This window comes from Vicugna pacos, chromosome 6 (genome assembly GCF_048564905.1).
Source record: "Vicugna pacos chromosome 6, VicPac4, whole genome shotgun sequence".
Lineage (NCBI taxonomy): Eukaryota > Metazoa > Chordata > Mammalia > Artiodactyla > Camelidae > Vicugna > Vicugna pacos.
Window position 1 is genome coordinate 30,461,751 of NC_132992.1, and position 25,408 is coordinate 30,487,158.

The window sequence follows — 25,408 nt, forward strand, 5'->3', positions numbered from 1 at the left end:
AACAGTTTAAAAATTTAAAAAGCTATTCTCAGATCAATACCAGAAATGGGGACGGGATATTAAAAAGGACAGAAAAGAGATGAAGAGCAGTACAGTTATTCCCGAACACTATTAACTGATCAACCCGCCACATTTGCTTTTCCAGGTCACTTTCTCCATTGGGCATGACTCTTCCACTGCAAGTCATTCACATGGGATGTTTTTCCAGAGGGTAAAACTATTTCAACACACATTTTTTGAGCTCCCATTGTGTGTCTATATGATTTTGTTTTACCAAGACATAGAGACATCTGCAAGAAACTCTGGGAAGTAAGATAGAAAAGTGAATGAGGCTGCACTACAGAGTCCCAGATTGCCAGGATGAGGACTTGGAAATATTTTGAACTATAAATGGTAACCAAACTTACCAGCGTTTCAGATAAAAACTTCTGCCACAGAAGAGAGGATGGATAGATTGGTTGTGTTAGAAGATCTGCCCCTCTGTCGAGAATAGTAAACCTTGGAGTCCACCACCAGTTGCAGCTGGTCAGAGAGCAGCTTCAGAATGGCCCTGCTCTGAGTGACCTAAGCCAAGAACATCCTTGGGCCCGGACAGTGTCCCTAGGTGTGGCTGTCTTCTAAGAGATGCTTATGTGAGGTATCATGAAAAAAACTTCCTGCTTCACAGCCAATTTACGAGCCAAGTTTGTCAATGCCCTTTGGCCAAAGATCACAGGGCTACCTGTAGATGAACAATTTGGGTTTATTACTACTCATTATAGCAAAGGATAACATATTCTAAGGAAGAACCGTGGGCTGCTTCAGTAAAACACTGTTAAAAATAACCTATTATAGGATTGATGCTTTGGTTGATTGACTTGGGGGAGGGTCAAAGGAAGCAGTGATTTGCTCCAGATTGAACGTTGTCAAAGCAAGGACAATTCTATGACTAGGTTTCTCAATGAATTTTATCCACAGAGAGGGCAGAAAAGGAGAATAAAGCTGTAACTGGCTCTTTTTTGAAGTAGCAGACACTCATTTTTTGCCAAGAGGAGGATATTGGTATTGTATGGCTGGCACAGTGACCTTGTATTTTTCTATGCTTAGACAAAATTACAAAGGTTTGTTTTGTCTCATGTTTATGTCCAATAACAGAATAGTATGACCTAGATGAGAGTGTCATATCAGCTTGTAGTAACTTTAAGGTCTAGTTGTGAATGTCAGATCAGTTATGGACATCTGGGACTGCTTTTATCCCCTTCAGGTTTGTAAGAGTCTTCATTGGCCACTTAGTAAGCACACTTAGGGGAGTTAGATTTATTGGTTGATTAATTTTAAAATAATCAGTTGATCTGTTAATATTTCATTCTATCTGTGAGAGGTTTAAAGCAAAGAAAAGGTACTATTTCAACTTGCATAGAAAAAAAAAAACCCAGAAATTAAGGCAGACCCCCACGGTAAGTGAATAACAAGCATAGAGATATCTCTTGACACTCTTTTCCTTTTAGAAGCAGTAAATGGGTCCTCAAGGATCAGGAAAAACAGGGATTACTTCCTGGCAGGCTCTACTTTATAACCCCACCATCCTTCATCAGACACATTCAAGGATCCTTATCACAGTCATTTCTACCTCTTTTCTCCTCTCTGGTTATTGCCAAGAAGACTATCTCTTCTAAGAAAATAAAAAAGACACTTTTGAGAAGCTTCAGTTTAGAATTCCCTTTCCTGATCTAGGTAATAATTAGAAGAATAAAAAATCATAATCTCCTGGCTTTTACCCACAGCTCTCTTCAAATTTGCTATGGCCATACACATACAACCAATATTTCTTAAACCCTTACTGGTGAGGAAATGGTAAAGGTGCTTCCACAGGAGTTTGTCTCATTCAGTGAACTTTATAATGGCCCTTTAAAGAAGGCATAATTATGCCCATTACATAGCTAAGGAAACTGAGTATTAATTTCCTATGATGAGTGAAAAAAGCTGTTAATTCTAAATCCAGCACTTTTTCCATCACACACAACTGCCACTCATCCCAGTCTAGAAAATCATCCTTACTTTTAAGTATTTTCCAGTAACAGATTATCAGTGTTACAGATGTGGCAGCCCCCTCACTGAAACCGTACGAACTAGCTGAAGGAGGAAACTGAATCTTCATGAGACATCTCTGGATGTGCTGTAGAGAGAAGGCCAACAAATGGGTACCGAGACGTCCACCGTACTGGGATGCGAGGGGAATGTCTTCCTCGCACTGTGTGTGACCTGGTCTGGCTCAGACATAGTCTAGCTCAACTTTCCCAGGGTTGACTAATTTAATAAGTAAAGCAACAAAACAAGGTGACTGTTGTTAATTAATTCAGTCCAAGTGAACACAGATATTGGTTGCACCCATGTTCATAGAGCCCTCTGCAGTCGATACAGGGTGAATTTACAGCCTTCTTTTTTTTTCTTTGACAGCTTCAGCTCACACTTGAGGCAAGTAAACATCACAGTTTCTTCGCTACAGAGGAGCTCAGTAATAAAAGGTGAGTAACAATGCAATCTGGTTAAATATATTAGATTGAGCGTAAAATGGTGATGGACATTCCTGTTTTCTACAACAATTTTATAAGACTTCCTAGCACAGAATTGCTCCGAGGGAAAAGTTCCACTTAAAAGTGTAACAATCAGTTTTTCTATTTTTAAGGAGTACTCTGATGTTGCCTGGAAAATGTAGACAGAATAGAAGGGCAAAAATAGAAGCAAGGAGCTCAGTTAGAATACTGCTACAGAAGTCTGAGGAAGGAAAGATGATAATTTGAATTTAAGAGACAACAGTGAAGACAGCAAAGTGCATGATATGAGTCATATTTTAGAAACACAAACATCCTGCTGATGAATTGGATATGAGGGGTAAATGAAAAGAAGAGATGTAATGCTGAAATAATTAGACCAGAAAAAGTAAGTTCTTGAAAATTAACTAAGCCATTTAAAGTGCTGAAAATATTTTGAGATGATGGACAAAGTGATTATCACCAAAAAAACAAAAAACAAAAAAAACCTTTTAGAAACATCTTGCAAAACAGTTTGATTAAAAATGCCCCAACCACTATTAGTAACAAATTATTCTGACCTATTGAAAACTGAGTGGTTTTTCTCTGAGTTGGTATTAAATCTGTAGATCTAAAAAGGCCTTTTTTAAAGTTTATGGAATTTAAAGGTTATAAGTGACCTTCACATCTTATAGCCAATTTTCTAAGTGACTTCTTTTCATTAATGATGAATGTATCCTCATGGCTCCAACGTTTACTAATAGCCCCATTCAAAGAACAGGGCATTTGGGAAAGTGGCTGCTTCAGAAAATATCACATTCTGAATATTTTCATCCTGAATGAGAATAGTGTAAAGCAATGCAAATATATGTTACATATTTTGTGTCTGGTTTAAGTTCATATTCAAGAGATGAATATTTGATAGCTGAAATTTATTTCTCAGTTCCCTAGTCACATGTCCTTAAAATCAGAGAGGAAAACTGTTTAGAAAGGGTAATTTCATGGTACAAGAACAGAACCTGTTCCTTCCACAGCCTGACTCATTAAAAACCTGAGGTAACACAAGATATAAAATACCATCTTGGGAAATTTTATCAGCCACATGAGTCCCCCATGTCATGGAAATAATATAAAATCCAGAACTAGATCTGGCTCAGAGATGGAAGCTTTTGTACACATTTTATAAATTCTGAAATATTAATCAGTATCTCCTGTCAAAAATTTTCTTCCTCTTCAAAAACTAAACAGAAATACACTATAATCAGCTACCTCTCCCCTGATACCTTCTGCTATTTATCCAGAGAGATCTAACTGTTTTTGAATATTTCAAGTAGACTATTATCAGTTTCTTTGGATAACTAGCCAACTCTCAAAAATAATTTATGATTGATTGATTGATTGACTGATAGATGCTATATTCCAGATAATAGAAAATAGAGAAGTTTCGTGTTCCTTATGAATGTCTTATTTACCTAGGCTATAATAACCAAGAAAGGATTATTTAACAAAGTTTTTTTTTTTTAACTCAGAAAAGCACAAAGCCATTATGTAAATATCTAACCATCCAAAGTCATTCTGTCTTCAGGTGCTTCCAAACTCCCATTCTCCAAGATTGGGAAAGGGAGCAAAAAAATTTTAAGTTTTCTCATCTTTTCAAGTTTCTTGCTACATGTACCTTAACATGAAATCAGTAATATCAGGTTCCATAGTTTATATATCTAGAGTAGGAATCAGTGAATTCTGCATAATCATATTCCTAACCCAGATAATCAAAGACCTGTTTCAGTAAGACCAGATTATCACTGATTCTCTCTCTTAGCTACGGCATCTCTTACCTGCTGGCTGGGAACCGTATTAACTAGAAGTGAGCTGAGGCTATTTCCTACACCTAATTTGAATGTTTTAACTTCTGAAATTAGTAGACTGAATTACCAAATAGAATCAATGAGTTAGTTAAGTACTTTAAAAGAAAAAAGTGATTCTGATAGTCCCACAGGTTCCCTGTTCCATGGACAGACAAGGTAAGTCAGCTTTGTCCACAAGAGCTGTGTTTTTGTGATCTCATTCTAAGACCTAAAAGGGGGCATTTATCCATTCATTTTATAAATATTTATTAAAGCTGTCTAAGTGCAAAAGCACTATGTGAATTCCAATCACTTCTTATAAAGTAACTTCTCAGGGAAACTGATTTCCAGCTGATGACAAAATTCTGCGGAAACTTGCTGCTCAGGAAGATGCTCCCTGCGTGAGCCACTTCAAAGAATTCTCCCTTGAGAGAGGCATATAAGAAAAGTAGGAGGTACAGTAAAGACATGTCTTCTTTAAATCGTAAGACTGATCGTAAGACTCAAACCTCATGTAAGATGAATAATGAATTTCCAAAGGTGGCTATAAATTACATCATGCAATAAAATGTTCTCCTATTTCAAGTTTGGAGACAGTTTTCTTTATCATTTCCAGAATACCCTCCCTTCAGAACAAAACAGTTCTGACATAAGCATCTACTCCGAAAAAAAGTACTGCCAGGAAGAGAACTACATAGTCTAATAGCACAAGAAAAGAAAAACTAAAGAGAGGCCATTAAAATGCAGTCTATATTCCCCAAGCTACATGCCATTCCCCAGGCTCTGCTAAATATAGACTTTAACATTAGAAAAGGATATTGACAATCAGAGCTCTCATATTACTGTCAGTGACAGTGATAAATAGTGCAGTAATGATGTAACACTGTTTAACTCGATCTTCTAAAGTTGAAGATACAGACACCCTATGATCCATGCTGTAGAAATGCATACACATGTGAACCAGGAAAAAGGAACTATATATCTGTAGTAGCATTACTCCTGATAGCCCCAAACTAGAAATAGCCAAAATATTCACCTATAGTAGACTGGTTAAATAAGTGGTGGTTTATTCATAGAATGTAATAGTACAGAGCAGTAAAACGGACAAACGATAGATACATGGACAACATGAATTTCAGAAAACTTAACCATTGAACAAAAGAAGCCATCCAAAAGTACTACATATATCATGATTTCATTTATGTAAAGTACAAAAACAAGAAAAACTAAATTATTTTGTTTCAAAATGCATACGTATTTATTAAAATAAAAAGAGGAAGGTGGTTACCATGAGGAAAGGAAATTGTTACAGTTGGAGGGAGAGAGAGGCTGAAGTTGGAGCATGAGAGGAGATTCTAGGGTACAAGTGATAATCTATTTCTTGGCCTCAGTGGTAGTTACTGCAGAGTTTTGTATATAATGATTTATATGTTAAACATGTTTCCATACATCTCACAATAAAGAAGTGTATCTATTGATAGTATTTTTACAGTCCCAACACTGAGCCAGGACAGTATTTCAGGATTAGACAAAAACAGTAACTATTGATATATGTGTTTACTACATTCCCCAGGGTGACTTCAATATATATCTGGGTCCCTGTATGTCTCTACATCATTTAATAATTTGATGATCTTTCTACAGCTCCCAGACCCATGAAAATCTCTAACAACCCCAACAACACCAGTACCATCACTGGCTTCATCCTCCTGGGCTTCCCTTGCTCCAGGGAGGGCCAGATCCTCCTCTTTGTGCTCTTCTCTGGTGTCTACCTCCTGACCCTCATGGGCAATGGTTCCATCATCTGTGCTGTGTGCTGGGATCAGAGACTCCACACCCCCATGTACATCCTGCTCGCCAACTTCTCCTTCCTGGAGATCTGCTATGTCACCTCCACGGTCCCCAACATGTTGGCCAACTTCCTCTCTGACAATAAGGTCATCTCCTTCTCTGGGTGCTTTCTCCAGTTCTACTTTTTCTTCTCCTTGGGTTCTACAGAATGCTTTTTCTTGGCTATTATGGCATTTGATCGCTACCTTGCCATCTGCTGGCCTCTACATTACCCAACTCTTATGATTGGACGACTCTGCTCCAATCTTGTGGTCAGCTGCTGGGTACTTGGTTTCCTCTGGTTCTTAATTCCCATCATCATCATCTCCCAAATGTCCTTCTGTGGATCCAGGATTATTGACCACTTCCTGTGTGATCCAGGCCCCTTGTTGGCCCTCACCTGTACTAGATTCCCTGTAATAGAGTTAATGAGCTCCACCTTAAGTTCTCTGCTCTTATTTATTCCCTTTCTTTTCATCATGGTGTCCTATTCTCTGGTCCTGAGAGCTGTGTTGAGGTTCCCTTCAGCAGCTGGACAAAGAAAAGCTTTCTCCACCTGTGGGTCCCATCTGGCTGTGGTTTCCCTTTTCTATGGCTCAGTGATGGTCATGTATGTGAGCCCAACATCTGAACATGAAGCTGGAATGCAGAAAATAGTGACTTTGTTTTATTCTGTAGTCACTCCATTCATTAACCCTGTAATATACAGCCTGAGAAACAAAGATATGAAACGTGCTATGAAGAAATTATTAGGAACATAAAAGTAAGAGTCTTGGTTTAAAATATTTTGGGGAGTGGGCAGAATCTGTTTAATTTCTTAGTTAAAAAGAAGACTGACTGACATCACTCAGAAAATTGTTTATATTGTTTTTGAACTTTATACACCATAGTGTTTTTTATTTCCTGGAATTTACAGTGCTATAAGGAATCACAAAGATGTACTTCATAACCCTAATTTTGCAAATGATAGAGTCATAGATTGAAAAGCTGAGTTGACTTTGTTGGGAAAATACAATTAAAAACGAATCTCCTGCCAATCTAGAAAACCTCTCCACAACGGCAGAAGAGAATAAAACAGTTTTATTATTGAATAAGCATTAAAGCAAGAGAATATAGCCACCACAGGCAATCTACTGAGAGATCTCATCCATTTATATAGCCAAGTAAATACAATCCTTTACACACACACGTTCTCAAGATAAACAATAACTAATCCTCAAAAAGACTTGAACATTTTGTCATACATAGCTTATCCTAGATTCACTTATAATTGGGATGGCCATCTGTGTTTGCTAATTGGCTTCACACAAAGGAAGAATAACATATCTATATGACAGGAGGCAGTTTTGCAACTTGGAGTTAGACCACCAAAGTTAGGCTCCTATCTTCTCACAGGAACTGAAAGATTGGGTCCTATCTACCTTGATGATTACATTTCAAAGAGACTTATCATTTCCTTGACAGAGACATTCCTGGGTCATAAATCTGGCAACAGCGTGATTTAACATTTTTAAAACTTTACGTACACTTCAGAGACAGAAAAAGAACTTAACTGTAAGTTTTCTGAAGTAAATACTCTAAAAAGGTGGGGAGGGGAAAGTCTGTTCCTTTATTTTTAGCAGGGATAATTAACCCTCTTATTTTTTATTTGTTTTTGTGCTTATAAATAGCACAAGGTTACAACAGTAGGGCAAATCCTAAAGTCTTCTATTGCCCTTCCAATGAGAACACATTCTTTACTCTTCTAGTTGAGCTTATACTTCTGTCCTCTAAAACATCTATCATGGTAGCATCAATTACAGAGATATCAATTATAATATACTTGATGCATATATAAGTATCTTCGGATCAATAAGAAAAATAGCATCAGCATAGTAAAAAAGGTGCCAAATATATGAAAAAGTAAACAGCAAAGGCTTTTAAATATCTGAAAAGACATTCTATTTTACTCAGAATTCTAGAAACACAAGGAAAATTATAATAAATATACCTCTTTTACTTCCAAATTGACAAAGGTCAAAAATAATGTTGGGAACAACAGCAATCTCATCCTTTGTTAGAAGAGCATAAATTGGTACAACATCTATGGAGGACATTTTATGAAAAAAACTATCAAAATTTTAAGGGCATTCCCTTTGACACAGCAATTCTGCTCTTCGATATTTATCTAAGTAGTGTACTCACACATAAGAAAAATGGCACATGTACAAGAATATTGACTACTGTTTCTAACAGGAAAAGATTGGAACAATCTAAATTCCTATTGATTAAGGACTGACTAGGTAAATTATTGTACATTCATAGAATGGGATAGACTCTACAACCATTAAAAATGAAGATCTATACATATTGATATAAAACTATCCCCAAAGTTAAATGAAAAGCAAGAGGAAAGAAATCTGTATCTTGGGCTATCTTTCATGTGAAGAAAGCTTATGTAAATATGTATATATTTATGTTCATAAATACATTGTGTGCTTCTTGAAGAAGAAAGAAGAAACTAGTAACAGTGATGCTTTTGGGAAAGAACTGGGTGTCTAAGGATGGGGAAAGATGAAGACATTTTCCCTGTATATATGCCTTTGTATTTTTAAAATTTTATTCTATATGTACATAATTTCATTTAAGCATACATTTAAACAACATTTAATGTTAACATTAAAAAATAAATTTTAAAACTATTTCACTATGAAATTAGAACCAGGGAAACATTTATTCATAATTCTGTGATTCTTTGGGAAACTAGGAAGTGGACTGTTTGTTAGGAAAATGAAAAAGAAAAAGTGACAACCTCTTGGTGTCATCTCACTAGAATTATTTGGTTCTGTTGGAACAAAGTAGGAAATGTCTTCCTCCTCTGAGGACCTTTGAGTAAACAAACTATGAAAAATTGAAAGTGGCTCTCTTTTAATTATTGTATTGTCTTCCTGCATAGTCACTTATCCATTAAAACAAACACATTCAGTATGCTAGGCACTGAGGTAGAAGGTAAGTCATATACTAAAGGGAATAAGACACATTTCGTTCTCTTGTATGGTTCATTAAAACAAGTGGTAAATGGAGCAAGATGTGCTGTAAACAAGGGAATTATAAGTTGCTATGGGAGAAGGTGAAAAAGATACAATTTTCCAATTTTATACTTTTACTGTCAAATGTTTCAATATCAAGTACAGATTACTCACTACTTAATGATGGTTCAACTTGAGATTTTTCAACTTTACAATAGCAGGAAAGCAATACACATTTAGTAGAAACCATACTATGAATTTTGAATTTTGATCTTTTCCCCTGTAAGTGAAATATGGTAAGATTCCCTGTCATGCTGCTGGGCACTGGCAGCAAGCCACAGCACCCAGTCAGTCACGTGATCACAAGGATGAACAATCTATACACTTACAACCATTCTGTACCCATACAACCATTCTGTTTTTCACTTTCAGTACAGTATTCAAAAAAATTATATGAAATATTCAACAGTTTCATTATGAAATAGGCTTTATGTTATCTCATTTTGCCCAACAGTAGGCTAATGAAAGGTTCTAAGCACATTTAAGGTAGGCCAGGCTTAACTATGATGTTCAGTAGAGTAGGTGTATTAAATGTACTTTTGACTTATAATATCTTCAACTTACAAAGGTTTTATCAAGATGTAACCCCATTGTAGGTCAAAGAAGGTCTGTAACAGAAGGTTAATGATCATTTTATTCTCTAAAAAATTATTTTTTAAATAATAATAAAGATAAATCTAGCTCAGAGTTTCCCAGTTTAAAAGAACTGGCGTACCTTAAGGATATGCATCTATATAAAACCACAGTAACCATGATGTCCCTTACTTTTTCTAACAAAGCTACTATTTGTAACTTCAAAAAAGTATTTTTCTTAACTTTCTCAGAATTAAAATAAGAGACAGCACTAAGTCCTTTGAGGGAATGGGGGCAGGAACAGGAAGATTGAAAAGTGAGTACTTCGTAGTGGACAGAAGAGAAAAGGCCTGTTGGCACATTCACTTTCATGTCAGTCAGTGTCACTGGTACTGTACAGAAAAGGAGAAGTTTAACTCTGATATAAGCTGATATAAATGGTGATGAAGTCATGCTAGCAACATTTCAAACTGAAGACTGTTACCAATCACATTGTACAGTTGTTTATGCCTCATATTCCTGAATTAATGTCTGATTAAAAGGTTGACAGACAGCATATATTTCATTACCATTTAAATTGATTTATCTTACAAGTGTAAATGAACTCCTAGAATAAAGTAAATACTCCTAGAATAAAGCAAAATATAATACAAATTACAATTTACAACCTAGTTTATTTACTTAAATATGGACATATACATATTTAAGTGTATTTAAGTATATTTAAGTGTATATATATTTGAGAAAGTATGAAAAATACTTCTAAAGAAATATCACAAAGTGTAAAAATATTACTGAAGAAGTTTTCACATTTACTTCAGTGATAAATCCACATGAAGTATGTTCTGGATTGTGAATGGACCTTTATATCTAGAATTTAATTATCTTCCCACCCCAAGGTAAATGTCCTTTGGAGCTCTAAAGTTCTTATTCATTAAATAATTTTATAAAATACCTTATCCCTGGCATCTTTTTCAAATTTTTTCCTCTGGAACATTCATGTTCATTTCCCCATGATAAATGTCTTATAGATGAGGACAATCTTTTATCGTTCCTTGCATTTCCCTACTTTTCCAAATCTCATAAAGAGTAGAAGATACATAGTAAATGTTGATTAGCCAATGATTACAGATTTCGGAGAGTTGTATGTTTAGTCAGGCATAAACCACAAAAGATCTGCAGAAGAGCAGAATTTCCTTTACCTACTTACATGTTGCTACAGCTGAAATAATTCCCTAAAGATTTTCTCCATATTTTTGCATTTTTTTCTCCTTTTTGTTATCTTAATTTAGGACCCAGTTAAATAATAAGGAAAAAGGATTTTATCTGAAAATGTTTAAAAAGACTATGTGCTTCCAAAGATGACCTTAAGAACCAAAAAAAGAGAGACATACTTGATAAATAAAAGTGATCTAATGATTTTTGAATTTTTTATTTTGAAATAAAATTTCACCTTTAAATAAAAGTTGTAAAAATAGTTAAATACAAAACTACTATATGCCTTTCATCTAGATTCCAAATTGTTAAAATTTTACCACAATTGCTAAATTAGTCTCTCTAGGTCCTTTTATATCTATCTTCCTCTCTCTGCCCTTAATGTATGACTGTCTATTATTAACTGTAAGTTGCAGACAACTTGCCCCTTTTACACCTAAATGATTCAGTGTGTATCTTCTAGAAATAAAATATGTTTCCTCAAAATTAAAGATGATTTAAAGAAATGGAGTGATATCCCATGTGCTTGGATTGGAAGAATTAATATTGTTAAAATGGCCATACTACTCAAAGCAATCTACACATTTAAGGTGATTCCTATCAAATTACCCAGTACATTTTTCATAGAACTGGAACAAATAATCCCCAAATTTATATGGAATCACACAAGACCCAGAATTGCCAAAGCAAAACTGAAGAAAAAGAACAAAGCTGGAAGAATAACCCTCCCAGACTTCAGATAATACTACAGAGCTGCAGTAAACAAAAGAGCATAGTACTGACACAAAACGGACACACAGATCAGTGGAACAGAATGGAGAGCCCAGAAATAAACCCACACACCTACAGTCAGTTAATCTTGAACAAAGGAGGCAAGAATATACAATGGAGAAAAGACAGTCTGTCTCTTCAGCAAGTGGTGCTGGGAAAGTTGAGAAGCCGCATGTAAATAAATGAAGGTAGAACACTCCCTCACACCATACACAAAAATAAACTTAAAATGGCATGAAGACTTAAATATAAGACAAGACACTATAAACCTCCTAGAAGAAAACACAGGCAAAACATCTCTGACATGAATCTTAGCAATGTTCTCCTAGGGCAGTCTACCAAGGCAATAGAGATAAAAGCAAAAATAAACAAATGGGACCTAATTAAACTTACAGGCTTTTGCACAGCAAAGGAAAACATAAATAAAATGGAAAGACAAGCTAAGGAATGGGAGTAAATATTTGCAATGTAGCGATTGGCAAGGGCTTAATTTCCAGAATACACAAATAGTTCATACAGCGCAATAACAAATGGGTAGAAGACCTAAACAAGCGTTTCTCCAGTGAAGACACAAATGGCCAAATAAGCACATGAAAAAATGCTCAATATCGCTAATTATCAGAGAAATACAAATCAAAACTACAACGAGGTATCACCTCACACCAGTCAAAATGGCCATCATTAAAACGTCCACAAACAATAAATGCTGGCAAGGGTGTGGAGAAAAGGGAACCCTCCTACACTGTTGGTGGGAATGTAGTTTGTTGCAGCCATTATGGAAAACAGTATGGAGGTTCCTTAAAAACTATAAATAGACTTACCCTATGATCCAGCAATCCCACTCCTGGGCATATATCCAGAGAAAACTCTAATTCAAAAGAAATACATGCACCCCAATGTTCACAGCAGCACTATTTACAACAGCCAAGACATGGAAACAACCTAAATGTCCATCAATAGATGAATGGATAAAGAAGATGTGGTGTACATATACTCAATGGAATTAATACTGAGCCATAAAAAAACTATAAAATAATGCCATTTGCAGCAACATGGATGGACCTAGAGATCATCACACTAAATGAAGCAATCCAGAAAGGGAAAGAAAAATACCATATGATATCACTTATATGTGGAATCTAAAAAATATGAGCCAAATAAACTTATTTACAAAACAGAAATAGATACTCTCATAGAAAACAAATTTGTGATTACCTGGTGAGGAAAGGAAGGGAGGGATAAATTGGGAGTTCAGTATTTGCAGACACTAAGTACTACGTATAAAAAGATAAACAACAAGGTCCTACTATATAGTACAGGGAACTATATTCAATACCTTGTAATAGTCTATAAAAAAGAATATTATAACATATGTATATATATATATATATATATATATATATATATATATATCTGAATCAATGTTATACACCTGAAACTAACACATTGTAAGCCATCAATAAAAAATAAGCTTCCTCACATAACCCAGTATAATTATCACATTCAAAAAGTTTATACTGATATAATACTATTATATAACTTAGAGACTTTATTTTATAATTACTTCAACTATCCTATTCATATCTTTTATAGAAAGAGGTGAAGACAGATTTTTTTCCTAACCCATGATGCAATCAAGCTCACAAATTGATCATTTTTAAAATCACACGAGCCTTTGGATGTTAGTAAACTCGTGAAAATTTCAAGGTTATAAAGTAGACTTCTAAAAACAAAGTCATTCTTTCATACAATTCTTGGAAAGATTTTTATTTCAAAACTAAATTTTTATATTTGAAAATTAAAGTAACTATTTTGTAGTACAAATAAATAGGAATAAGAATCATTGAATTCTAAATGATAAATGCTTACTAGATTCAACACAAGATTTTTAAGAATCTTTTTCTACAGAAAATAAAAATAAAAATTACTTTCAGTGTTGGTCTGAACTCATTATAAACACTAAATTCAGCTACTGGACTTGTGTAAACTCATAATTAACAAACAGAGAAACAGTATTTAGTTACAGCCTGAATATTGCCTAGTATTACTAACAGTTTATCATGATGCACAAATACCTTTACTTCATCCTTAAAGCAGTTGACTAGAAATGTGAAAGGAAAGAAAGAATACTGCATGAATAAAACAACATCAACTCTTCTGAAGATTTAGTTATGACTGATGTTTTTATTTTTTAATCCCATTCTGTGATAAGTTTCCCATTTGAAGTGTGTACTTTTAAGGTAACCATTGCTGAAAATATACAAATTCAAGCCAAAGATTAAAATTTGCAATACACTTTTTTCCATATAAACATTATGAATAGTGATTAGGTACCTAAGTTAGCACAAAATATTCTATTCAACCTATAGTGTACCTGCTCATAATGTTAACGTATTCCAAGATCTAATCACAGGTACCAGCAGGGGTAGGAAAGGCAAATATAAATAAATAAATAAATAAAAGCATAGTAACACAGGGATTCTCTTGCACACAATTAACTTATAAACCTGCCAAATCTGAATATATGAATTTGCCTCTTTGCAAAGCTCGACAGAGATGGCGTCTCCTGCTTTCAGAGTCAGGATGGTCTTTCATGCCTTTCAGAGAGTAAATTGACTCACTCAACAAATCCATGGCTGGAGTTTTGTGTGTGCATGGGCTAACTATGGCTGGAGCATAGGACAAAAGCACAGCAAACTCTGAGAGGCAAGACTTAAGAGGCAGGGCAGAGGGGTGTGGCAGGGGCTTTACTGAACAGGTTATAAACTTTTGAGTTTTATGCTGTGGATGAGGGAAACATCAAAGGTGCTTAAACAGGAAGTGAGATGTCTAAGATGAAAACTCTTTTGAGGAGTCTGAAGGCACAGGGGACGACTTGTGCTAAAAGACCTGCTCCTGTGTTGGGGATGAGGAAAACATAAAGCCCAACACCCTTTGCAGCTTCTCTGCATGTTGCCCCATAATGACCCTACAACAGCCCCATGGCTAAAATATACTTGGGCCTGTGAGTGTCCCACGAGAGGCAGGGTTCTTCAGTGGAACTGTTGTGACTCAGAAGATCTAACTAAGAGAAGAGAGGAAAAGATCACCGAGAGGTCATGGTGGTTTTGGGAAAAGAGTGATTCCACAGACCCCTTGACTGAGCTCCATTACTCCCTGTAACCAATCTCCTCTGTCTGACAGTAAGATGGGTATCGGTGCCCAGAACCCACAATTGACAACAATTTCTCAGAAGACCAAAAAATAAACTCCTTCAATCAGATACCTTACTTGGGTTTTGTTTGACAGAATTTCCCTTGACCATATGAGAGGTATTCTGAACAGGTCTGGGGGGTGACTGATGAACCTATCGATTGCACCTCCGGCTGTCTCTCAGAGATTTAGACCCTATAAAAGACATTACTTCCTCCACCACTGGAAAAAATAAAAGCATAAATGAAGGCACAATGGTCTCCAGAGAACACAGGGAGTGAGCAAGGGAATAATTATCACAGACCTGTCTCCTGGCACTGTCCTCCTTCTAGAGACAGTAAATGATTCCTCAAGGAGTAAAAGATAGCTCTGTTTCTAATCCATGGATCCTAAAGCACATTCATTCACTGATCTTCATCCAACCTACTTTTTGCACCTTCTCTCCCAACTCCTTACCACAAACACAGCTGTTTGTACTCTCAGAAAAGCCTGCAAGGAAGAGAAGCTTCCCCTCTTCTGCTACAGGAAAGAAGGTAATTTAGTGCTCAGAGGAGAAAAAAATATTTAAATATAGCTGAAGAATCTACATTGTTGAAATCTCCTGTTAACTCTGCCACAGCTTTACACAAAACATCTAACATTTACTCTATGTCAGATAATGGGCAAGATGCTTCCACCCTGTCAATTTATGAATATAGTCTTCATAACAACCCTTTGGGGAAGGCACTATCACCTCCATCTGACACTTGAGCAAACTAAGAGGCAAGAAATAACTAGCTTATAGAATTTTCCACAACAACACAACGTTTAAGTGCTGCAATTCAAATCCTGTGCTCCCATATTCAAATTCAGTAAGACTTCTAGTATACCACAGTTGCCTACCACTTGCCAACAATAGATGAGTATACTTACTTCCAACAGCTTTCAAGGAAGTGTACACAGTGGGATAAAATGCCATTTAATCTTCAAAACAACCTCTGTAGTCAGTAGTCTTATTCTATCTATCTTAAGAAAAGGAAACCAAAGCATAGAGAAGTTAATTACTTGTCTAGCAACCACAACTGGAAAGTGGTGGAGGCAGGATTCAGACCCTAATGGTCCAGCTCTGGAAACTGCTCCTGCAGGCAGTAGCCTTTCCAGGCCAGCAAGGCAGAGGACTGTGCTCACAGGGGGACTGTCTGGACTGAATGCTGAGAAAAGCAACTGAGGATACCAGGTTCCACTTCACTGTGGTTTCTGGGATCCAGCTTTAGGGAGAAAGAAATTATGGGTCAAAAATATCCAGATTGTTAAATTAGCACCCAGAAGTCAAAAGTCAGAATGCATATATAGCATCCAGACTTCTGGATAACTATTTTAACAAGTTTAGAAGTGAAGCTTGTTTGCTTTGATCGTTGATCCTCTGTCCAAGCAGCCTGGTGGGTGCGCAGACTCACCCTGGAGCCCCTTTTCTCTCGTTCCCACTACCATGGTCACAGTGCCCTCTGCGGCCATCCAGGGGGAGCTGGCCATCTGAGAATGACCAGTTAACACAGCAGCTGCTTTCAATTCTTAGGAACTCAGTGACAAAAGATGAGTAACAAAACAGCTCACTGGGAATATCTCTGCCTTTACCCACACTCAGTTTTATTAGGCTAAGCATAAAATACTTTTACACACTTTCTATTTACCTGAATAATTTTGTCAGGCTTGTACTTGGAAAACTATAGTGAAAAGGAACCGTCCTGAACCCTGAATCTTACCCTGAGTCTTTCATATATAATTAATACATTATCCAGCAAGAGTCTCCATTCCAGGATTATATATCACTTCTAGATTTCCAAGTCTACATGTCCCAGAATAACAAGAAACACCTCCAAGATGAAAAGTGTGAAGAATTATGTAGTACAATTCCCATTTTACATTTAAAAACAAAAATTACAATTGTCAAATAACTATTCTAAATCCATAAATCGTGTTATTTTGTTTTTTAAATATTAACAAAATATAAGCCCGTCTCTTTCCTCTCTTCCATTCTGCTGCCAATTTTTAGCAGTTGAAGAGAAAATCAGTTAAAACAGAATAGCTTCTATTACCAATCTCTCATACATCCTTTCAAATTAATTTCCTGAAATCCTTACCAATGGTCTGCTAACTTCAGGAAATACAGAGAAGTTTTATATAATACATTCCTACAAATTTTACTCACATTATTTTTTAGGTTCACATGAAGTAAATATCACTTTCAGATAAATAATTTTGTTTTTAGGTTGGAACATTTTCTCCCAAAAATGTCTTCTGTTTATAGATATTTTAAAAGATTTTATTCTCTTCATTATAATGCATGCATTTTCCAAAGTTTCTATAATAAACAAATTTTATAATTAGAAAAACATTTTTCAAAAAGAGAGAGCAGTTAACCAACAGTTTATTACATACCTACTTTGTGCCACAACTATAATAAAACAAGGAACTCAACAGACAAGGGTCTTGCCCTCATTCAGCTGACAAAGATGTGCAAATAAGTACATAAATAAAATAGCTTCAGGTTTTGATAAGAACTAGGAAAAAAGTAAATATAAATTTATAAACAAACAAAAAAGCAGTGAAACTTACATACAGTGTTCAGAAGAACAGAATCATTAGGCTAGAAACTGAAAAATGGCCTCCATATGGGATTTCCAGGCAAAGAGAACACTTAAAGTAAGAACCTGGTCAGAGAAGAACTTGGCTTCTTCCAGGATACAAAGGAGGCCTGTGTAACTGAAGAGGAGGGAAGAGGGAAAGGCAGACCAGGAAACGGGGAAGGAGAAGGGAAGAAATCGGTGAAGTAGCTGGAAGCCAAATCATTCGGGGGTCATGCATCATAAAATGGAGTTGGGATTTTATTTTAGGTTGCAGAAATTATTTGATGTTTTCACACAAGAAAATTGTATGACCTTATTTATATTATTAAAAAGTCAGTCTGGCTGCTATGTAGGGAATTGTTTGTAGAGAAACAAAGAGAGATCATTTGGGAGGACTTTGCAGTAACCCAGAGAAATAATAAGGGCATCTTGAACTAGGGGGTGCAAGGGAAAGAGAGAGGAGCAGATGCATCAAGACTCAAGGTGTATTTCAGAAACAGAGCAAAGAGAATTGCAGCCAAACTGTGTGTGAAGGATAAAAGCAAAAGACGTGATATTAAAACATACAGGGAAAAAAAGAAGGTCCTCAAATATTTTCTCAGCTATCCACATTTCCAGTAATAAGATGGTCAACTAGATGACTACATACAAACTAGGATTTGAGGAAAACCACAAAAACAAGCCAGATCAAAAAACACAACTGCTACTAAGCAACAGATTCCTTGAACTGATAAAATCCAGGTGTCATTTCTCTAAAATATTATAAATTCACAACTTCATAAAAGTTTTGTTTTGTTTTAATTTCTGACATTATATTACCTGAGTTCAATGGTTATAGTAAATCCTGTCTTCTGTCACTTTTGAGTAAGGACTGTGCCAAATGACCCTGACATGAGTTTTTAAACAATCTACTAAGAGACAAGGCAAATTTAGGGGGGAAAATGCCTTCAAAAAGGCAAAAGTTCTGAATATTTTTATCCTAAGTGAATATGGTAGAGAGTGATTTTACAAATATGAAATTTTTAAATAAAAATCTGCCTTCAGCTCCCTTTCATGAGTAATAAATATAAAATCACTTGAAAATTAATCTGAGCCCCAAGACAGATGAATTTACAAGTTGAGCAAAAACGTAGAAGATGGAGCCAATAATGCATCATCTACTCCCCCTCCCCCTCCCACCCTAGCTGCGGCCAGCAAAGCCCGGTGGTAACACATATTAAAACAGAGATGGACAGAATCTTGGGAGTTCTTATTAGACACCTGAGAATCGAGTAATATGCTAAACAAACTTGACCCAGAGAAGGGTTCCAGCACACCACTGCATTCTTTTCCCAGAGCATAGACCTATTTCAACATGGTCAGGTTATTGATAATTGTATCTTTCAAGTTACCTATCCAGATGGCCCCTTTTTGGTGCTGTTTTTTCAGATAGTTTCTCCAGCAAAGTTGATTGATTAACCCATGAAATTGGTACACAATGGTACTAGAGAAAGTGAATCAAGTTAGGTTGAAATAGCCACTGTCAATTTTTAAAGGACATCAAAAGTCCCACATGTTTTCCTGCTCCAAAATCACATGATCCAACAAGACACCTGCCTACAAGCAGCTGCATTAGGTGACAGTTCATGGAGCACTTAGGAAATGCAGTTCTTTATCATTAAAAAAAAATTACAGAAACCCATCTAAATGCAAAAATCGTGTGCATCCTCAGTCACCTTCATGACACTGCTGTTTGACACAGCAATAACCTCAGTCAACTCTAAAATGCGTTTGCCAAAAAGAGAGCTAACCTGATATATTTAGTTTAAGAGGAGAGAAAAAGGGAATTATTCTTTGTAATGTCAGTCTACATTGCATTCTCCTACCTAGGATAAGTTATACGAGAAAGGAATTTTAATCTATTTTGTTCACTACTGTATCTCCAGTATCTAGAAAAAAAATACCTAGCAAATTGTAAAACTCAAAAAATACTGAATTACTAATGAATACATAAATGAATCTCAGTTTCTTGTTTGGACAAAGAAAATGAAGTTCCTCTGCTATTCCAGAAATATTCAGTAATTATGGCCTTTCACAGCTCATAGACACATGAAAATCTCCAACACCCCCAACAACACCAGCAACATCACTGGCTTCATCCTCCTGGGCTTCCCTTGCTCCAGGGAGGGCCAGATCCTCCTCTTTGTGCTCTTCTCTGGTGTCTACCTCCTGACCCTCATGGGCAATGGTTCCATCATCTGTGCTGTGTGCTGGGATCAGAGACTCCACACCCCCATGTACATCCTGCTCGCCAACTTCTCCTTCCTGGAGATCTGCTATGTCACCTCCACGGTCCCCAACATGTTGGCCAACTTCCTCTCTGACAACAAGGTCATCTCCTTCTCTGGGTGCTTTCTCCAGTTCTACTTTTTCTTCTCCTTGGGTTCTACAGAATGCTTTTTCTTAGCTATTATGGCATTTGATCGCTATCTTGCCATCTGCCAGCCTCTCCATTACCCCACTCTTATGACTGGACGTCTCTGCTCCAATCTTGTGGTCAGCTGCTGGGTACTTGGTTTCCTCTGGTTCCCAGTCCCTATCATCATAATTTCCCAGATGTCCTTCTGTGGATCCAGGATTATTGACCACTTCCTGTGTGACCCAGGTCCTCTATTAGCGCTCACGTGTACCAGAACCCCAGTAATGGAGGTTTTTTGGGCAATCATAAGTTCTCTGCTCTTATTTATTCCTTTTCTTTGCATCATGAGTTCCTATGCTCTGGTCCTGAGAGCTGTGTTGAGGGTCCCTTCAGCAGCTGGACGAAGAAAGGCCTTCTCCACCTGTGGGTCTCATTTGGCTGTGGTTTCCCTTTTCTATGGCTCAGTGATGGTCATGTATCTGAGCCCAACATCTGAGCATGAAGCTGGAATGCAGAAGCTTGTGACTCTGTTTTATTCTGTAGGAACCCCACTCATTAATCCTCTGATCTACAGTCTTAGGAACAAAGATATGAAACTTGCCTTGCAGAAATTTCTGGGAATATAAAAATTAGAACCTTGGTCAAAAAAATCTTTGGGCAACTGGGTAATCTTTATACTTTTTCAGGTAAAAAAAAAATTATGTAAATAACTAGTACCACTCTGAGAATTGTTTATCCTATTATTGAACCTTTTCATCATGGCTATTTTTACTTTTCCTAGGATTGTTAGAGTGAGAAAAGACTTAGAGACTTTATCTAACACCCTCATTTTGCAGATGAAGAATCTGGAGAATGGAAATTTTGAATAATTTGCTTTGGTCATAACTTTATAATGCACAGAAAAATCTTTCTATTTTTTTAAAAAAACTCTTTTCACTCATAAAGACAGAAAAACATAGTAAATTTTTTTTTTAAGTATTGGGGTTTTTAGCATTCAGGTGTGCAGCCATAAAACATCCTTTCATCTGAGAAGGGGAAAAAAGAAATATATATATTTCTGATATATATTACTGATAGAAGTCTAAACTGGTATACTTCAACTTAGGAAATTACAATTTAATGAAATTTGAAATTCACATATCCATTAACTCAGTGATTGTACTTACTCCCAGATACTCAGTCTACACATAACAATCATACATATGTGTAAATGGCACTGTTTGTTATAGCAAAGTATGAGAAAACACATCAATGACCATTTATTGAGATCTGCTTCAATGTTTATGACATGTCCATGCAATGGAATATGATGTAGCATTTCTTAAAGAGGGAGTTTTAGATGTTCAGATATGGAACCACCTCCAAGTTATATCTGTTGTTAAGTGAATAAATTATGAATAGTGTACAAGCTGTCATTGATGTATAAAATTATAACTTTGTGTGTATGTGTTTTTTAAAAAGATAGAATATCTTTCAAATGATAGATAAGAAACCAAACCATGATTGTATTTGGAAACAAGGTGTCTTGGATTCAAGAGAAGGAAAGACTATTTTCATTGTGTATTCTGGTATCTTTGATACAAAATTCTATAGATAATGATGATATCTCTATTGGTAAATGTTCTGAGAATTGCAACCTAAGAAACAGTTCCCCACAATTCCTGGGTTCCTTAGAGAAGCTGTGAAGCAGGCTACCTAACAATACAAACAAAGGAGCCAGAATCCAAAAACTCACAAGCAACATTTTATTCAGACTTCTTGGTTGTGGGGGCAGAATTTGAGAAATTACTTTGTCCTCTGAGGATTTGTGGGAGGAAATAAACTGTGTTAAAGTCATAACGATTCTTTCCTGGATTCCTATATTTACATTCCCTACTGTTCACAAAACATTTAACAAATACCTATAACATGTCAGGTACAGATATAGGAAATGAATCAGATAAGTCATTATGTCACATTTCAGTCCCTCATGGAGTTGACAGTCTAAGATGAGAAAAAATTAAATTGTGAGATGTGCTATGACCAAGAGAGATATAGTTGTTAGAGGAGTCAACTGGGGGACAGTATGTGCAAAGCATGGAGAGGTAAGGGGTGAGAGAGCAGGAAAATGAAGTATTTCCACACAACTAACTATAGCCCTTGGACTACAGGGTCACCACATGATAAAGAGCAAGAGTGTCCCTAGAAAGGGTCTATGAGCCTCTCAAAGAAAACCTGTCTCATGTTTTACAATTTATTGCTACTGCAGGCAAATAAACCTGACTATAAAATATGATAAAAATTAAAATCCAAAATGCATTTTTAAAAACAGTATGTGCAAATAAAAATGGACTATTTTATGACTAAAATGTGAAAATCACTCTTCCAGAGACTTGGAACTTCAAACAGTCCATCTGATTTCCCTGAGGGTAAGAACCAAGAAAGCAGGGAAAGTACTTCAGTTCTTTGCACTGCCCGTTACATTCAGCATTATATTACAAATGCATTTGTAACACAATAATTATTTTATAATAAAATACCTTCATTTCTTTTTTATTTATATAATACTAGTTCATTACAAACATTTTTAAACAATAAATTATAAACAATACAATCCCACATTTCTAAGTTAAGTAGCATTAAATTTTAGGTAGCCATCTCTTAAGATGTGTCTATGTGCATACGTATATAGAGAGTATATAATTTATATTAATATATGTAATTTTATATATATATACTTTTACACATACACACATACAGTTTTACATATCTGGTCACAATAGACAATAGACATCTGGTCTCTGGAAGCCATCCTTCCTTTTTCTTTTCCTCTCCCTTCTTCCCTGCATTCCTTCCACCCTTCTCTCCACAATGGTATCACATTCTAGTTAAATAAACAATAATTAATAATCTAATGGGTATGCTTCTACATTATTCTTAATGAACATAACACTGTACATTTATACACACACACACATATACACACAAATATTCTAAAATACTTGTGTTTTTATGTTTATGAGGTAGATTCCCAGGAATGTATTTTTGGATCAAAGACCAGTACACATAATAGATATTGTTAGCTTGCTTTCACTCAAGGCGATACACAATCATATCTCCACCATCAATGTAAGTACCTATTCACCTCTAGAAGCTAATAAATAACTTTAAATGTGGCAGCTTGGTAGGTTAAAAGAGATAGCCCACTTCCTTGACTAGTGATAAGATTGAGCTTTTTTTCTCTTATGTCATTAGCCAATGATTTTTCTCTACTGTGATTTGTCTGTTAACATCCTTATTCATTTTTTAATTGTTTATGTTTTTCTTTTAAAAAAACTAATTTATTTTAGGTATTAACACTTTATCTGCCAAGTATATTACAATATTTTTCTCTTTTTTCATTGTTGTTCATAATATCTTTACTAAAATGTGGTTACACATATTGAATATTGTTTCTTTGTACTAATAGCTAGAGATTTATAAAGAATAAAGACAAATCTACTTGGATTGTTGAAAAACAATTATTCTTCCCTATGCCTCTTCACCAAAACAGAAAAAGATGGAAGTAGCTATTGGTTATACAAAGGCAGTTTGTGAGCTTTGATTAAGTCTAATTCCACAAAAGGTATGACTGACTGCAAGATTCAGATTATTATCAAGTAGGCTAGGGAAGACAGGGTTTGAGACTGAACATCACTACAGAACAGGTTAACTCATGATGTAATAATTATCTGCATTTTAACTGAACTCCCAGATGTGGGACTCAGGAAATGGAGTATGTATTCTGTGATGAGTATGAGGGTACAGGATAGAGCATCAGTGGGTCCATGTCACACAGGAAGTGGAAAATAATGATAGGGAAAAATGAGAATTAAGCATATGAGGATGTGAATGAGCAATCATGTGGACACTGGAATACCTAGAGCCATTCATGACAGTGGGACAGTGCATTTGATGTTCAGTTACCATCATGAAAGAAAGCCAGCAGCATTCAGATGTGTCCAGGGAAATGAAGCAGAAATGAGCAAAGCAGCCAGGGAAGGAGATGGTGTTGGACTGAATGTTGATAAATATGTTGTGGACTGTGCAGGGGACATACAAGAATGCAATCATTGCCCCAACAATTCATCAACACAGGCTGAAGAGCAATGGACCCAAACACCCCTGACCTGGGTTTGAATTCTAGCTCTGCCAATTACTAGTTGTGTAATGGCAGAAAGTGACTAAGATCCTAAGAGCCTCAGTTCCTGCATGTAAAAGGTAAAATCAAATCTAATTACTGTTAAATCCTAGACAAACAGCATTTATTTTTGCCTTAGGCTGGGAATGGGGGGGAAAGTTACACCAGAAGTGTTTATGGTCAGTCTTTAACTCACAATTCAGTAAAGCTAAAAAGAAAGTGACAGAAGCTTGCTGACTTACTGAATAACTTACTTTTAAACATTGGTAGGAGATAAAGTGATATACGAAAGATAGGGCTATCAACAGACAATCCAGAGTCCTCCCTGGAACCAGCCTTGCCTGAGCCTGCCATTGACTGGAAAGATTACAAGAACTGGGTCTACATCTACACTGCCCAGAACCCGAATGGTATGCAGAATAATAACACCCCAAAGATATCCATATCTTAATCCCTAAACCTGTGAATATGTTACCCTGCATGGCAAAAAGGACTTTGAAAATACGATTGAATTAAGGCTCTTGAGACAGGAAGACAGTCCTGGATTACCTGGGCGGCCAATCTAAACATAAAGGCCTTTATATGTGAAAGTGAGAGGCAGGTGAGAGAGAGTAAAAGAAGAAGGTGTGACAATGGAAGCAGGGATTAAAGTTACAGAGAAGTTTGAAGATATTACACTGTTGTCTTTCAATATGGAAGAAGAGGACAAACGAGGTAATGCAGGAAATATCTAGCAGCTAAAAAAAGGCAAGGGAATGGATTCCCTTAGAGCCCCTATAAAGAACACAGTCCTGCTGACACCTTAGATTTAATCCAGTGATACCTATTTCAGACTTCTGTCTTCCAAAATTCTAAGATAATATATTTGCATTGTTTTCAACCACTAAATGTGTGGTATTTGTTATACCATCAATAAGAAATTAATACAACTAACTGAACAGGAATCTATACTATTTGAGTTGTGGCAATATTCTCAAGGAAACTGTGTGCCACCTAGGAGGATATGAACATATCTTCTGTTTAGATTGTGTAAGTGAATATTTTGGAAATTAATGATCAAATGCTAATCAGCTCAGCCAGAAGAATCAGACAACATGATCCAACTTTGTAGAAAACTTCAAATACATGGCAATAAGCTTACAAAGTTAAAAGAAGACACACCTAATAAACCCACACATATACAATCAATTAATCTTTGGCAAGAGCATCAAGAATACAAAGTGGAGAAATGGTAGTCTCTTC

General features: G+C 36.0%; 2 protein-coding genes and 2 long non-coding RNA genes across 6 annotated transcripts in view; 3 read left to right on the plus strand and 1 right to left on the minus strand.

Moving 5' to 3' along the window:
- Window positions 1–4,939, plus strand: part of LOC140696851 (uncharacterized) — a 513,284-nt gene extending 508,345 nt beyond the window's left edge. Inside the window, exons 8-9 of one of the 2 annotated variants that reach the window (XR_012073425.1) lie at window positions 2,437–2,504; window positions 4,679–4,939. This is a non-coding gene — a long non-coding RNA (uncharacterized lncRNA). The remainder of the gene's footprint in view (window positions 1–2,436; window positions 2,505–4,678) is intronic. The other variant, XR_012073426.1, reaches the window with a different exon arrangement.
- Window positions 1–25,408, minus strand: part of LOC140696852 (uncharacterized) — a 167,631-nt gene that overhangs the window by 68,420 nt on the left and 73,803 nt on the right. The gene's annotated exons all lie outside the window — the stretch shown is intronic.
- LOC102538226 (olfactory receptor 11G2-like) lies at window positions 5,995–6,945 on the plus strand. The gene has a single exon (XM_006218118.3). It carries the CDS (start codon window positions 6,010–6,012, stop codon window positions 6,943–6,945), a length of 936 nt encoding a protein of 311 aa, XP_006218180.3. The 5' UTR covers window positions 5,995–6,009.
- LOC102538479 (olfactory receptor 11G2-like) lies at window positions 19,683–20,633 on the plus strand. Its single transcript, XM_006218119.3, has one exon. The coding sequence runs from the start codon at window positions 19,698–19,700 to the stop codon at window positions 20,631–20,633; it is 936 nt and encodes a 311-aa protein (XP_006218181.3). The 5' UTR covers window positions 19,683–19,697.

Coding starts and splice junctions, on each gene's coding strand:
- LOC102538226 (XM_006218118.3), top strand. CDS start 6,010: ATGAAAATCTCTAACAACCCCAACAACACCAGTACCATCACTGGCTTC.
- LOC102538479 (XM_006218119.3), top strand. CDS start 19,698: ATGAAAATCTCCAACACCCCCAACAACACCAGCAACATCACTGGCTTC.